Below are 13,288 nucleotides of genomic sequence, written 5' to 3'. Positions count from 1 at the left end.
AGGCCTGTGACATCACATTGTCAGATGGTACAGCTCCAATCCGCTTTGATTTTGTACCATGTGACAGGTTTTTTTTTTGTTTTTTTAAGGATGTGACATCTTCTTTAAGGTATTTAAAACAAAATGGCTACCATCATATGGTACTACAACCAATCGGATTGTCCCCAATCCGATCTGTTGAAGTTCCATGTGACACCTTCCGTTTTTTTTAAAAGGCTGTGACATCGTCTTTAAGGGATGATGTCACAGCCTTTAAAAAATGGCTGCCATCACATGGTACAGAAACCAATCAGAATGTGTGATATACCACGTGGTACATTCGATTGGTTCCTGTACCATGTACAGCGCTCTGTAGTCACCCAGTCTTGGTAGCCCCGGATTTTACAAAGGATTTTTTTCTGCAAACTCATGCCTCTGAATTAAGTCTCAGGGTAATCCTGTCCCAGTTTGTAGGAGATAAGGAACACCCGGTCTTGTATTTAAGTCGTAAATTGTGTCCCTGCGAATAAAGGTATGCCACAGTATAAAAAGAATGCTTGGCCGTAAAGTGGGCGACAGACACTTTAAAGTATTACCTCTTAGGCGGGTCTTTCACTCGTATTACAGACCATGCACCCTTACAGTGGATGCATAGAAACAAAGAAAATAACTCTAGGGTTACCCGCTGGTTTCTGTCAATACAACCCTTAAATTTTACACTTCATCATCGACCAGGCATACTGCACAGTAATGCGGATGCACTTTCTAGAGTGCACAGTCTCGGTGCATGGGCCGCTCCACACAGTAATGTTATACTGGGGGGGGGGGCATATGTGACAGAGTCATAGACTCTGTGTATATTAGTAGGAAGTTGCACAATGCCTGCTTTCCAGTATACGAGGGGTTAACTCAACTGGATAGGCAGTCCACAGGTTATCCTAATTAAGCTAGCCTATCTGCTTCAAAAGAGGGAAGAGGAAAGGCCTTTGGGCTGCAGACCAGACAGACAGACAGACGCGGCTTACTTACGCTGTCCCAAATGGAATAAAGCTCCACGGTAAGGAGTCATGTTGTATTTCCGCGTCTTGTTGGACTGGATCTAGTTTAACTAACCAGCTGGGTAGATAGTCATCCCCAAACTAACATCTCTTAGTGCTCTGTGGTTCATAAGTCCTAGCAGGATTGCAGTACTCCTATGACACAATCATTCACTGAGTTCGTTAGTTACACCTATACATATATATATATGTACCTGGTCTCATAGGTATCCCAGAGGGGTTTATACCCTGACTATTAGCGTTTTGTGTCCTGCTATCTCGAATATAATTTGCTGTCTGAGATTATTCCACGTACAATCACTGACACGGACGCTGGTTCTGATAATTTAATTTATTTTTAATGCACAATACACAACGATTTGGTAACATATGTTTTACGTAATTATATTAAAACTTAAATTTTATATTAAGTAGGAGTGCAGTAGAGTGAATTCTTTTAGGAGACACATCCATTTTGTGTTTTCCTTCCCCCCTTTTCTGATCTATTTATCAAACAGCAAGTCACCAGACCCTTTTGTAAATAACTATTTGAAAAAGCAAATAGACACTCAGCAGACTTTAATTAAATATCTGTATATATATACCAGCTCAGCTGATAACTAAACTATTACAGAAGAGCTATCGCTTCTACTCAGAAAAACAGAATGGATTCCAGTCTCCATAAACACTACCATGATGAAGAATATGATACAAAATTGGCAGTAGAAACATATCTTTCAGAAACAAGTGTTACAGCAGATGACGCGCAACCCTTTGTTCTAAAAAAAATATATAAAATATTCAGTTCAGGTGTGTATATTCCATTTTTATTAAGGGTATGGAAAATACAAAGTGGCATACATAGGATCTTCCTAAGTGACATTATGTGATTTTGCTTAGAACACATAAAACTAAAAGTATTATTTTGTATTACATTTTATGCAGTTTGCAGGAACTGCACTGTTTAAATATTTTTTTTTTAATTTCATTTAAAAGACCTGCACTAGATTAAGTAGTGAATTCATTGCATTGGACCCAACCTCTGAATATGGTCTTAAATAGGGAATAAGAACAATTTACTGTCCAAAGTGGTGGGATAAACATACAAGGGAATCTGACCTCTTACCCCCTTATTCACTAACCTCTGTTACAGGACAATGCAGCAGATCTGACATTATCTACAATTGATTTGAATGGGAGATAATGCTGAAGCCGCCCTTGGGATTCATAACAGAGGGTAGTGAATCCCAACCTCTGGGGTCTCTGGGGCCTATTTATTAAGGTCTTCTAACTGCATAAATGGGGGGAAAATCCCCATATTTATCAGAGGAAAGGAATCTTATGTAATGAATTGGGATTTTTACGTTGTTAACAATTCTATTTGCATTCCTTTGCAGCCTGGAGAGTTTAGGAAATAGCCCCCTCAGTATCAAAGTAGTTGTGATAGAAAAAAATGGGGGCATTTTTATCCTGTATCAATGTATTGAGTAGTTTGCTCCAATTGTGTTCCCCGCCCATCAGCATGCGGCCAGAGAATGTGTCCCAGTTTGGTTTGTCAATATTTTGCCAAGAGGTTCACTGTCACGGGAGACAGGGCAATTTACACCTTTTATACTGAGATCATATGATTGAGCAAAAGAAGCAGGTTAAATAAATTGTAATTCATTCCAGGAAAAGACATACACAGAGTGGATTACAATATGCAATAGAAAACACACTTACTGGGGATCTGGGTTAACGAACTAAACTTTCCTAGTCCAAATAGCTACAAAATGAAGTCTGTACGAGCTCTTTCCAATGACCGGGAGGTCCTCACAAACGTCCTGGAACTCAATTCGGCATGCAGTTCCCGCCGTGACCGCTACGTTCTGTTTTCAGAACTTGGCTCCTGAAATGCGGGACTTCGAAAATTTCTCGCCTTTAAATCTCTGAAGCCGGCTCGCATCTATTGCCCTCAGAGCATCTTTTTGGGATCTTGAATTTGCCGATGGTGGTTTGGCGCTTAGAATCTGAGGTCCTAATTGGCTGCTAGGTTTCTTCTAGGTTTTAGAGTCCCATTCACAAAACACTACAGCCAATCAGCGCATGGGAATTTCTCTGCCAGTCAATCACCGATTTGCCGGTATTCTGAAGCTGGGCGGGCATCCAATTTCAATTCTGCTAACTGGCATGCGCCAACCTGGCACCTCTGCCTCTTAGCATATTGAGCCCCCCGCTGTGCCAGGCTCTTCAAAGTCTGTGGCTAGGCAAATGGTGGCCAGATAGCCCTTTGTTATACCAGGTCGTGGGTACTTGGGTGTAACTCCAGTTACAAGGGACACCTTGGAATCCCTGAGGCTTTCAAGTCTGGGACCAGAGCTGACACAGTGGCACCATGCTTGGTGGCCAACTGGTCTCTTGGAACCCGGGACTTGAAAATCCCACAGTTCAAATACAGGTTATAAGCATATATACCTATTAAATATAATCCTTTAATAAAATATACATTTACACTGTATCTTGTGCTAAAAATGTCTAAGTCCCCCTTTCTGTTGTCAGAGATAGACTAACGAGATATAACCTCTACTCTTACTAGCCTTATCCCTTCCACACTGTAGAAACCTGACTTTACATTTGGCACACAAATAAAACCCTCCAGCTTTATCACATAGCTGGAGCACTCCCTGAACCCCTATACTCAGGTCAGAGTGACCTGGGCATGAAAGGACAACCCCCCTTATACTAGGGACCCTGTTACCGTTCTGGGGCTACCTTGTTCCCCTATGCCCTTTTTACCTTTTTGGTTTGGGCTAAAGTAGGGACCCCTGGCAGTGAGTCGCAAGAACATTTCCAGGGTAGGATTTTGACTTGAGCACTGGGCTTCAATGTATCCGAGAATCGCACCTGATTGTCGGGTACATATTTGGGGTACCCCGTAACTCAAGGACCCCGATACCTAGCCACAATCTGAAAAGACTTTCTCCACAAAACCCACCCTGAAACTCCTAGCAAAGCAATTTCTGCATGCTGGCACTCCTGGAAAGGCAAAAACACAAAAATTCTTTATTGTCGCATAATTTACACACAGTCACAGTAACGCATGTGTAACAGCCAGGTCCAAGAGCTAACACTCTAGGACCACAAAACATGGATCAGGGGCAACTAAGTGGGCTTAACCTTTATTATTGAGCCTAGTTACCCCCTCACTGTCTCATTCACTTTTTTGTGAAAGTTTTTGTACACATTAACACTCCTGTGCAGTTCTCTTTATTAACAAAATGTATATATTTTGCAAAAATTATGACATTGGCCCAAATCATTTTCACTTTTTATGAGAATTACCTGTTGCAAAATGTTTTGTTGGACTTTATTGTCATCACACTATTATATTTTCCGCAGGTGAAGTGACAGGAAAATCATTAATTGATATCACCAAAAGTCCTGCTATACATCATCTCTTACCAGCCTCTGAGATCTTTCAGGAGATCATTGTGGCCGAATCCAATGAAACTGCCAAAAGGGATTTGGAAAAGTGGCTGAATAAGGAGCCAGACGCCTTTGATTGGTCTCACACTTCCAAATTACTTTGTCAGTTTGAGGGTAAAGGGTAAGTAAACAATATGCTTAAATTGATCTTTTTTGTGTTTCTTTCATTGAGTTTTTAAGAAATAAATTAGTACTTGAATGGAAATATGTTTTCATTTGTGTAATGAAATGTAAGCAATCTGTATTTTATTCAAATGTATACATTTCCTTTAATCTATTTAAAAAGTTAATTATCAACATTTAAAAAACAGAAAGTGTTTATGTATGTGTATATATATGCAGTGGTCGACAAATCACAAAAAATCTACTCGCCAAACAAAAAAATCTACACGCCACCTAGTACCACACGTGTGCTGCTTGGGCCAATAGGAGCTCGCCACGATGTTAAATCCACTCGCCCGTGGCGTGCAAATGTATAGGTTTGTCGAACACTGTATATATGTATGTATGTTTATATGTAGGTGTAAGTAATGGTGTTTCCCCCACCCAATTGCAGATAGGGGCTGTCACGGGAGACAAGTTATTTTACAGTACACCAAAACCACTGGGATCACTAGCACCAGACAGGACAAAGTTGTTAAATAAAATTGAGTTTATTCTGGCACGCCAGCAGACAAAATAAAGATGTACAAAACAAGATACAATAACAACTGGGGGCCTGCCTGGGGAGTAGACTCTAGCTTGCTAGGTGCATGGGCTCTGCTTCAAGAAGGCTTGCCCTGTCCGCTTCTCGTCCAGGATCTCAGAGTGCTGATCACACAGCAGCCCCTCTGAGTTACATCTCCAGCTGGTCACAGTCAAGATCAAACTCCTTCACAAAATGACTCAGTCTCTCTGTCTCTCAGATGCTCTTTTGAGGGAATCTTCACACTCCTTCCCAGAGTGTCTCTCCCTCTGTTAGTCTCTCTCAGATGGTCCTCTGAGGGAATCTCCACAGTCCTTCCAAGAGTGTCTCTCCCTCTGTTAGTCTCTCTCAGATGGTCCTCTGAGGGAATCTCCATACTCCTTCCCAGAGTGTCTCTCCCTCTGTTAGTCTCTCTCAGTTGGTCCTTTCCAGAGTATCTCTCAGTCTCTCTGAAGGTAAATCTCATTCTCTGATCAGCAGCACCCTTATATAGCCCTCTGTGGCTATCCGTTGCATGGGAGGGGGCTGCTGGACAATCAGAGCATGGATTAGGTTCTGCCACAACAGTCAGAGGGCGTGCTAAGAACCCATCCCTGATTTTTCACTCTCTCTCTCACCAAATGTCTGTAACACCTCCACGCTCCGAACCATTGTCTCAATACACATTTATCTGCAGGAACCTCAGCTGATTAAATCACAGTCCACTCCATAGGAATGCAACTCACATGCAAATCACATTACAAGTCTGCTATCTAAGAAAAGAGTACATAATCCAATTTACTGTACACTTTACTGGGCTGACTTCCGTATCACATCACAGAACAAGGTTGATTCACTAAAATGTGAGATTGCATTTACAGGGAATAACAATGACAGACTTTGAAATACATTCTTACAGACATAGAGCATTATACATTCCCTGTTCTCCCCCAGATATTAAATACATTTGACCAAAATAAGCCTTACATAGGTGGCCAAGTTACATGGATTTAGGGGTGGCTAGCTGGGCTTCATCCCAGTTTTGTAATGCCAGCTATCCCTACCATCACAGGGGCCATTACAAGGTGTATGGTGCATATACCTGCTGGCAACAGGAGGGCTGAGTCGTCCACCGATAGTAGTGGGACACAGGAACAGGCTCCTGGGGTTCATACCCCACATATCTCCTTAGCAGTGCAGTGCCTCCATCTGCCTTGGACTCCAGGAACTGAAGGTGATCTTCCACGGTAGAACTTATTACCTCTCCCCAAGTAAGGTCACGCACCAGGCAGGAGGTATATTGCAAAACAGGAACAGGATTATTACTACACTCTGCAGTAACAGTTACACTGCAATCATCTGCTGGATACAGTCTGTCAGGTCAGCTATCACTGAAGATGGTCCCTGGACCATCACTACATGCCAAGGGCACCCGCAGCCATCCTAGCTCTTCCCCCAGTGGAGGCAGAGGTAAGGTACATACTCACTCTTTCCCAAGGGAAAGAGGAATAGAGTAGGCCCAATATGCAGCCTCTCCAATGTGTGACCTGCCTTCCTCAACTGGGTGAAGGCACTCTCAATTTAGTACAGCCAGGAGAGGGCACCAGGTCTGTCCCAGGATTGAGCAATCTCAAACCTGTTGTACCCGCCTCCTCTGACACCAAGGGGCAGAACCAGTGAAGGGGAAAAACCCCATGATGACTACTGGCACGCCTGCTGTACCACGGCTTACTGCCAGAAGAGGGGCAGAATAGTAGTCAGGGATGACCCTGCTTTATATGTATGTATATATGTATATAATCTCTTTGCTGAAAGGTTCATATGGCTGCAGGCTTGACATGTTTTGGCCCAAAAATCTAACTAAATGACCGCTACCTATCAGAAGAAATAACATAACATTGAACTACATAATTTGCCATATTGGATGTGCATTGCTTCTTTGTTTACTGTTGTATATTTGAGATTTCTTTCCCAGTAGCACTGCAGTTGCACAATGAAATATATCATACAGTGGGTCAGGGTTTAGAGCTTGCTAAGATTGTGTATGTCTCGCTGTAAATATGATATCCAATCTCTTGGAGGTACAGAATGTTTTGCAGGTTACGTAACACAGTACTCGGTGCATCACCTTCCTAAATATTAATCAAAAAATGATTTACAGTATGTAGTAGCACTGCTCAGTAAGTATCGGACAATGTATTTTATTATCTCTAACATAGGGAAATACCCTTCCTTAAAATATTTTGCTAATAGTCAGAAATTCATGGTGATTTAAGCAAATGCACATTGAGGTTCACGAGCAAATTATTTGTTATGGACTATATTTACTAAGCGCCACTATACTATAAAGTACCTTCCAGGTCTGAAATAAATCTTTTAGCCCATTCTCTTATCTGGGAAATAAAGTTTCTGAAAGGTGTCTTAAGGCATTGCTGCTTAGTAAATATTTGCCTGGATCTGATAACAAGAACAGTAATATACATTACTCCAAAACAGTACAACAATTGAACAGTTTAAGCAACTATGACTCCAACTGTAGTTAAGATAACAAATGCATGAACGTGAATATCAGCACCGCTGTGTAGTTATGTATTAATGATTTTTTTTCCCCCAAGTGCGATGTGGCAGGACAAGGAAGATCAATTAAGAAAAGCTATCAAGCGTATTCTAATATGTGACTTCTCCAAAGAAAACCCTCTACACCCAGTCATTCTACCACCGGTGGATTGTCTCTTATCCTTCACCTACTTGGAGGTTGTGAGCAAAGATCTTGATGCTTATCGCAGCAACCTGAAAAAAGTATCCTCCCTGATAAAAGTTGGAGGGCATATTATACTATTTCTGTTCATTTCTATGTCTTATTACATGATTGGTGAACACAAGTTTTTTTATCTAAAATGTGATGAAGAATTTGTAAGAAAGACACTTACTGATACAGGGTTTGTTATTAAAAGTGTTGATCTTCAGCCTAGTAAAAAGAACACACATTTGTTAGATTATGAGTACGCAGGGGTTTTTTGGGCTCAAAAGGAAAGGGAGGTTTAATAAATATTTAATTAATTAAAAGGTTTAATAAATATTTCTTTTATAAGAGGGGAGAAAAATACCCATATCCCTTTAATTTAGAATAGATCATTGACATTTCATCATTATGTTTTCAATTGAATTAATACGCTATGTACGCTATATACGCTAACCCTAATAGATAATGAAAACTCTGCATCTATATAAAAATAATAGGTATGTAAATTCATATGTATATACAAATTCACACTGGTATATTATTTACACAATATAAGAAACTTCCTAAACAGCGACACAAGGTTTTACGTATGCAAACTTGAAAAAAATTAATATTGAATTTTTATTTTTAAAAATAAATTAAAAAACTGCTATCTATAAATGCAATCAAATCACTTATAATGAGATAATTTTATAATAAAATAATTTTGCCCCTCAAATAATTTGATTGTATCATATATACCTCAACTCGAGTCATTGCACGTACCTTCAAGTATAGGGACACCCTATTGGTCTAATAGATTTACAGTTTATTTGATTTATTAAATACTTCTTTATTTTATCAATCTTCGAATGATTCTCCCATCCTCAATACTCATTACTCCCGTAAAATATTATAGAATTATATTATAATACTGTAATAATAAAACATTTTACAATATATATTAAAATTACATATAAAATTAAAATTAAACAGCTAAATACAGGGTTAACATAAAAATGACACTAAATCAATTTCCTCATTAAGACCTCTTGGTGATAGGGTACCTAATTCATGTATCCAAAAGGTTTCTCTCTGACGCAATTTTAAAAATCTATTACCATCCTTTGTTCCCATCTCTACTTGTTCTATACCTATTATGCATAGTCCACATGGGTTCATATAGTGCTTTAATTTGAAGTGCCTGGACACTCCATGTTTGAGAACACATTTAAGAATGTTGCCCGTGTTTTCTAAAAATCTTTGTTTTAGGGTAAGTTTTGTCCTTCCTTCATATTTTAAGACGGCACACACAGGTTAAAACATAAACTAGGAATTTTATATTACAATTTATAAAACTTCTAATCGGATATATTTTATTATTAACACTGGATGTAAAAGACCTCTGTTTGTCCAAGGTGTAATTACATGTTAAGCATCGGCCACCATACTTATAAAAACCCTTTTTTTCGTGAGTCACTAGTGTGTTCTACTGTACCTGTATTATTCTGACTCCTAAGTAGTGTGAGAGCCAATACATTTTTAAATGTATTTGCTCTCCTATGCACAACCTTAGGGTGTTCTGCTATTTAGCATCTTAATTCCTATGGAAGCAGTAAGGGTGTACTTAGTTTTTCACACATGGCTTCTCCATTTTGGCTTTATTTTTGTTAAATAAATCATGACACAGTGTAATATTTCACATGTGCTGTTGTTCATCTGAGGTTGCATTTACCTAATTTTAAGACCTGCTAAGGAACAGATGATTTTTTATTATGTCCTGATATGTAAAACCATAGAATTCAACCAGGGTCGCACAACTGTAAATATATCGAAAGGGGATTTAGGTGCACTCACACATTCACCGGGGAAATCCAACATATTGACCACAAATATGGGTCGTATGAGACACTGCTACTGCTCTCGTGCCGTCACTTTGCATCGTTCCGTCACTTTGGAAAGCATGAAAGTTCTCCTCTGGCTCCAGCTGGTTAGTGTCCACCGTAAGTCCAATATCCCAACATGTTTCACTCTGCGAGCTTCATCAGGGGCTATTGTAACCTTGAATGTCTCTATTCTTATATACCTTTGCAGTATGATGAAATCATGGCACAATCACTAATATTCCCAGGATCCCAATTACAAAGTTCTAGTTGGTATCTCAAATAAATAACGTCAATTAATTAAATACGGCAAAAACAACGCCAATTAATTAAATACGACAAAACAAGAAGTAAACATTTTTTAAATTAATACAATAAACATACAATGTAAAAATAAAAATAAAATTAAAAATAAAAGTAAAAAATGGAAATTGATCTCAAAATACAGTACTAAGAGTAAATATTTCCCTGTTCTGACCTTGTCCACTGATTAGACTCTAATTGAAAATGCAAAAATACCCACCTAAATATTCTCCAATATTTTTTATAAACCTAATTTACAATAATGGTTATAAAAAATGAAAATCTTTAAAAGTTCTTTATATATAATTGAAAGAATCCTATTGCTTACATATTAAGCCTGTTATTGTTTTCACAAATCGTAAAAAATATTTTTTTTAAATGCTAGGCGCTAATTTATCTTTTAAATGATTTGCTTTAGTGGTAAATATGGTAGGAAAATCTCTAAGTATTTTATCCTGTTTAAGAACATGCCAATGTCTCCCAATAATATCATTAATCTTGGAGGAATCTCTACTAAACTGCATTATAAATGGAATAAAATTGTCTGTCAACTTATTTTTCTCATGTTTTTTTTAGTATAACGGTCCTGTCCTATTATCTAACTCAATTTCCAGCTGTATTTACCTTTACTGGATCAGACTGTCTTTCTAAGAATTTCTTCTCTAATAAAAATGCTTGTTCCTCAAATACTTCTAGTTTTGAACAATTCAGTCTCATCCTTCTAAATTGGCTGCAGAGTATATTTGCAATCCAATCTCTATGGTGACAGCTATTTTTCAAAATGTACTTATTGCTGTGTACCTTTTTGAGAAATGTTTTGGTATATACCAGAATAATCTCCACATACTGGGTGAGATCCCAAAAAAACTAAATGTGTGCTGAGCCCACGTGTTCTAAGTGAAACTTCTTTGTGTTTTGTTACTGAAATTGTGTTTTGATTTGGATGTTTTTGATTGAATGAAAAATGTAATTTATTTTTCTGCAGAAATTTCCATAGTATCTGTTGGAATACAGGTTTGCTTATGAAAGTACAGGTACTGTGTCAGGTTTGCGTATAAAAGTACTGGTACGGTGGCAGGTTTGCTTATAAAAGTACTGGTACTGTGGCAGGATTGCTTATAAAAGTACTGTTTGCTTGCCTGATCGCATTTTCGTCTGCATGAACGACTTTTAGTGCTGTGTGAATTTTGAGCCAGCGGTGGCCTGTGCGATTGTGTGCGTGCCTTATCGTCACGCCTTATCATGATGCATTTTCATCTCTATGAAGGAGGTTTAGTCCTATGAGAATTTAGGTGTGCCAGCAATTACGTTTCACTTAAAAAAATATGGCTTTCAAACCGACTCGGGAAGTGTCCAGAGCAGGCAATAAATGAATAGTACATTTTGCAACAGCAATGAGATGCGAGACTGCAGCTTTGTGGAAACAGAATGCAATTCCATCAATAGAAAAAATCAGGAATAGAATGTGGTTTGTTTGCCAGATGGAGAAGTTGACAAGTTTGGTCAACGACACTGGCCCAAATTTCCAAAAGGTCTGGACGCCTTGGTTAGCTCAGACAGATATACAAGGGGTGAGCAATGCCACTATTTGGGTTTGATAGTAGGTAAATAGGTTCTCCTCGAATGAGTAGAGACGGTTAGGGATACAAGTCCGATAAGTATAAGTTTAGGTCCCCCTTACCAAAAAGAAAGAGAAGAGGCTCCCTCTGCTACAAAAAGAACAAAAAATAAAGAAAGGAGAGAGCCCACAAGTGGGCCCAGAGGAAGCCGAGTCGAGAGCAACCGAGCAAGCAAGAGAGCTACAACACAGCAACCTCCTACCCCCACTCTCCCCTTCTTCCCTTGTCTTCCCCTTCCCTTGTCTGTTATTTGTTTTGTGTCATGGAACGTTGTATAGGCATGGAATTGGTGTCACAGATAATTTGATGGGGAAAAAATGTTTACTTGTATTTTTACGTGAAGTGGCTCCATGTTTTGTCAACAAAAACTCAATAAAACTGAAGTTGAAAAAAAAAAAAATATATGGCTTTAATTGTCAAATGCTTGTTTTATTTAAATGTCATATGTTTTATTTGGTGCCTCTTTTTTGTTAGCTTGCCCATTCATTGCCAATGGGGCAATCCATGCCCATATTAGGGCATTGTTTACCACTGTGACAATAAATGGGTTGCGTGGTAGGGGATGAGGGTAGTTGCCCTGGGAAGGGGTGGTTTGGCCTCCTGGGTAGGTAGCAGGGGGGGGGGGGGTCAACTCCTTAATTACTGGAGTGGTTACTAACCGCTAAGGTTATTAAAGTGTTAGTGGCCCGTATTTTTTTTTTTTTATTGTGAGGAAGGTGATGAGGACAACCTTCAACTTGGCAGGGGTAAGTGTAACCTTAATTAACTTTATGCTGGCTTTAAAATGTTTATTTGTAATGCTTATTTATTTGGTGCTACTTCACTGCCTCAATACATGTATCTGCTGGAAATCAATGGAGTCATCTAATAAGGTATGAGACACACATACAGTAGCTTCAATGCAATTGATAGGCTCTATGTTTGATAGTGTTGATCATATATGTTATTCTCTTGGTAGATATTTATTACCACAGTATTGTAATTGTAGCATAGAGACAGAAAAAAGGGAAATACGGTCTCCCAGGTAGTATAAGTTTTTTAGGGGTTAACTGTACAACAATATTTATTATAAAGGAAAAAATGTGTATATATAAAGTCCCCTTCCTAAATAGAAAGGGGAGTTTCTATATACCAATCACAGCTAGAGTCTAAAAACCCTGCTGGTTTCATAATACAGTGATAAGATAGCATTGTATTGAGCTGGATTAAAAATAGATATCCCAAAGCTGCAAATAGATATCAGGAGTATACTGCATGAATACAGGAAATATTCCATTGGGAAGTGTTGATGCCATTAGGTAAGGTTTACTTATCCTTTTGTGGTATTATGTAAATAAATCACATGGCATGTTATTTATTAAATAAAGGGAGTGAACACAAAACCTTCATTGAATCCTTTAGGTGACAATGTTTAGAGCATATAGTAGCTGGTAGATGTGGCATGCAGAGCAAACATCTTTCACCCTGGGGCCAATGTGTGGTGCAAACCAGTCGTTTCTGGTGGATAGCAGCATCCCCCCTCCATGAATGTGTGATAACCCATGGGCCATACGAATAATATAAGGCTCTAAAGAGGGAGGTAAAACTGGTTTGTCGACAAGACCGTACCAAATTCC

At 38.9% G+C, this 13,288-nt stretch overlaps 1 protein-coding gene across 1 annotated transcript; it reads left to right on the top strand.

Annotated features, from left to right (window-relative positions):
• Positions 1-1,676: 1,676 nt before the first annotated feature.
• LOC142490876 (indolethylamine N-methyltransferase-like) lies at positions 1,677-8,690 on the top strand. The gene is made up of 3 exons (XM_075593289.1): positions 1,677-1,826; positions 4,395-4,602; positions 7,761-8,690. The coding sequence occupies exons 1-3, from the start codon at positions 1,682-1,684 to the stop codon at positions 8,188-8,190; spliced, it is 783 nt and encodes a 260-aa protein (XP_075449404.1). The 5' UTR covers positions 1,677-1,681; the 3' UTR covers positions 8,191-8,690.
• Positions 8,691-13,288: the final 4,598 nt, after the last annotated feature.

This window comes from Ascaphus truei, chromosome 3, assembly GCF_040206685.1.
Source record: "Ascaphus truei isolate aAscTru1 chromosome 3, aAscTru1.hap1, whole genome shotgun sequence".
Classification (NCBI taxonomy): Eukaryota; Metazoa; Chordata; class Amphibia; order Anura; family Ascaphidae; genus Ascaphus; species Ascaphus truei.
Note: the sequence above shows the minus strand (reverse complement) of the source record. Positions and strands in the feature narration are given on the sequence as shown.

What these genes read in the sequence shown, in the direction of transcription:
- LOC142490876 (XM_075593289.1), top strand. Translation starts at nt 1,682, where the DNA reads ATGGATTCCAGTCTCCATAAACACTACCATGATGAAGAATATGATACA. An exon ending in ATATAAAATATTCAGTTCAG is followed by an intron (nt 1,827 to 4,394) that starts GTGTGTATATTC and finishes TATTTTCCGCAG; the next exon opens with GTGAAGTGACAGGAAAATCA. An exon ending in TGTCAGTTTGAGGGTAAAGG is followed by an intron (nt 4,603 to 7,760) that starts GTAAGTAAACAA and finishes TTTTCCCCCAAG; the next exon opens with TGCGATGTGGCAGGACAAGG.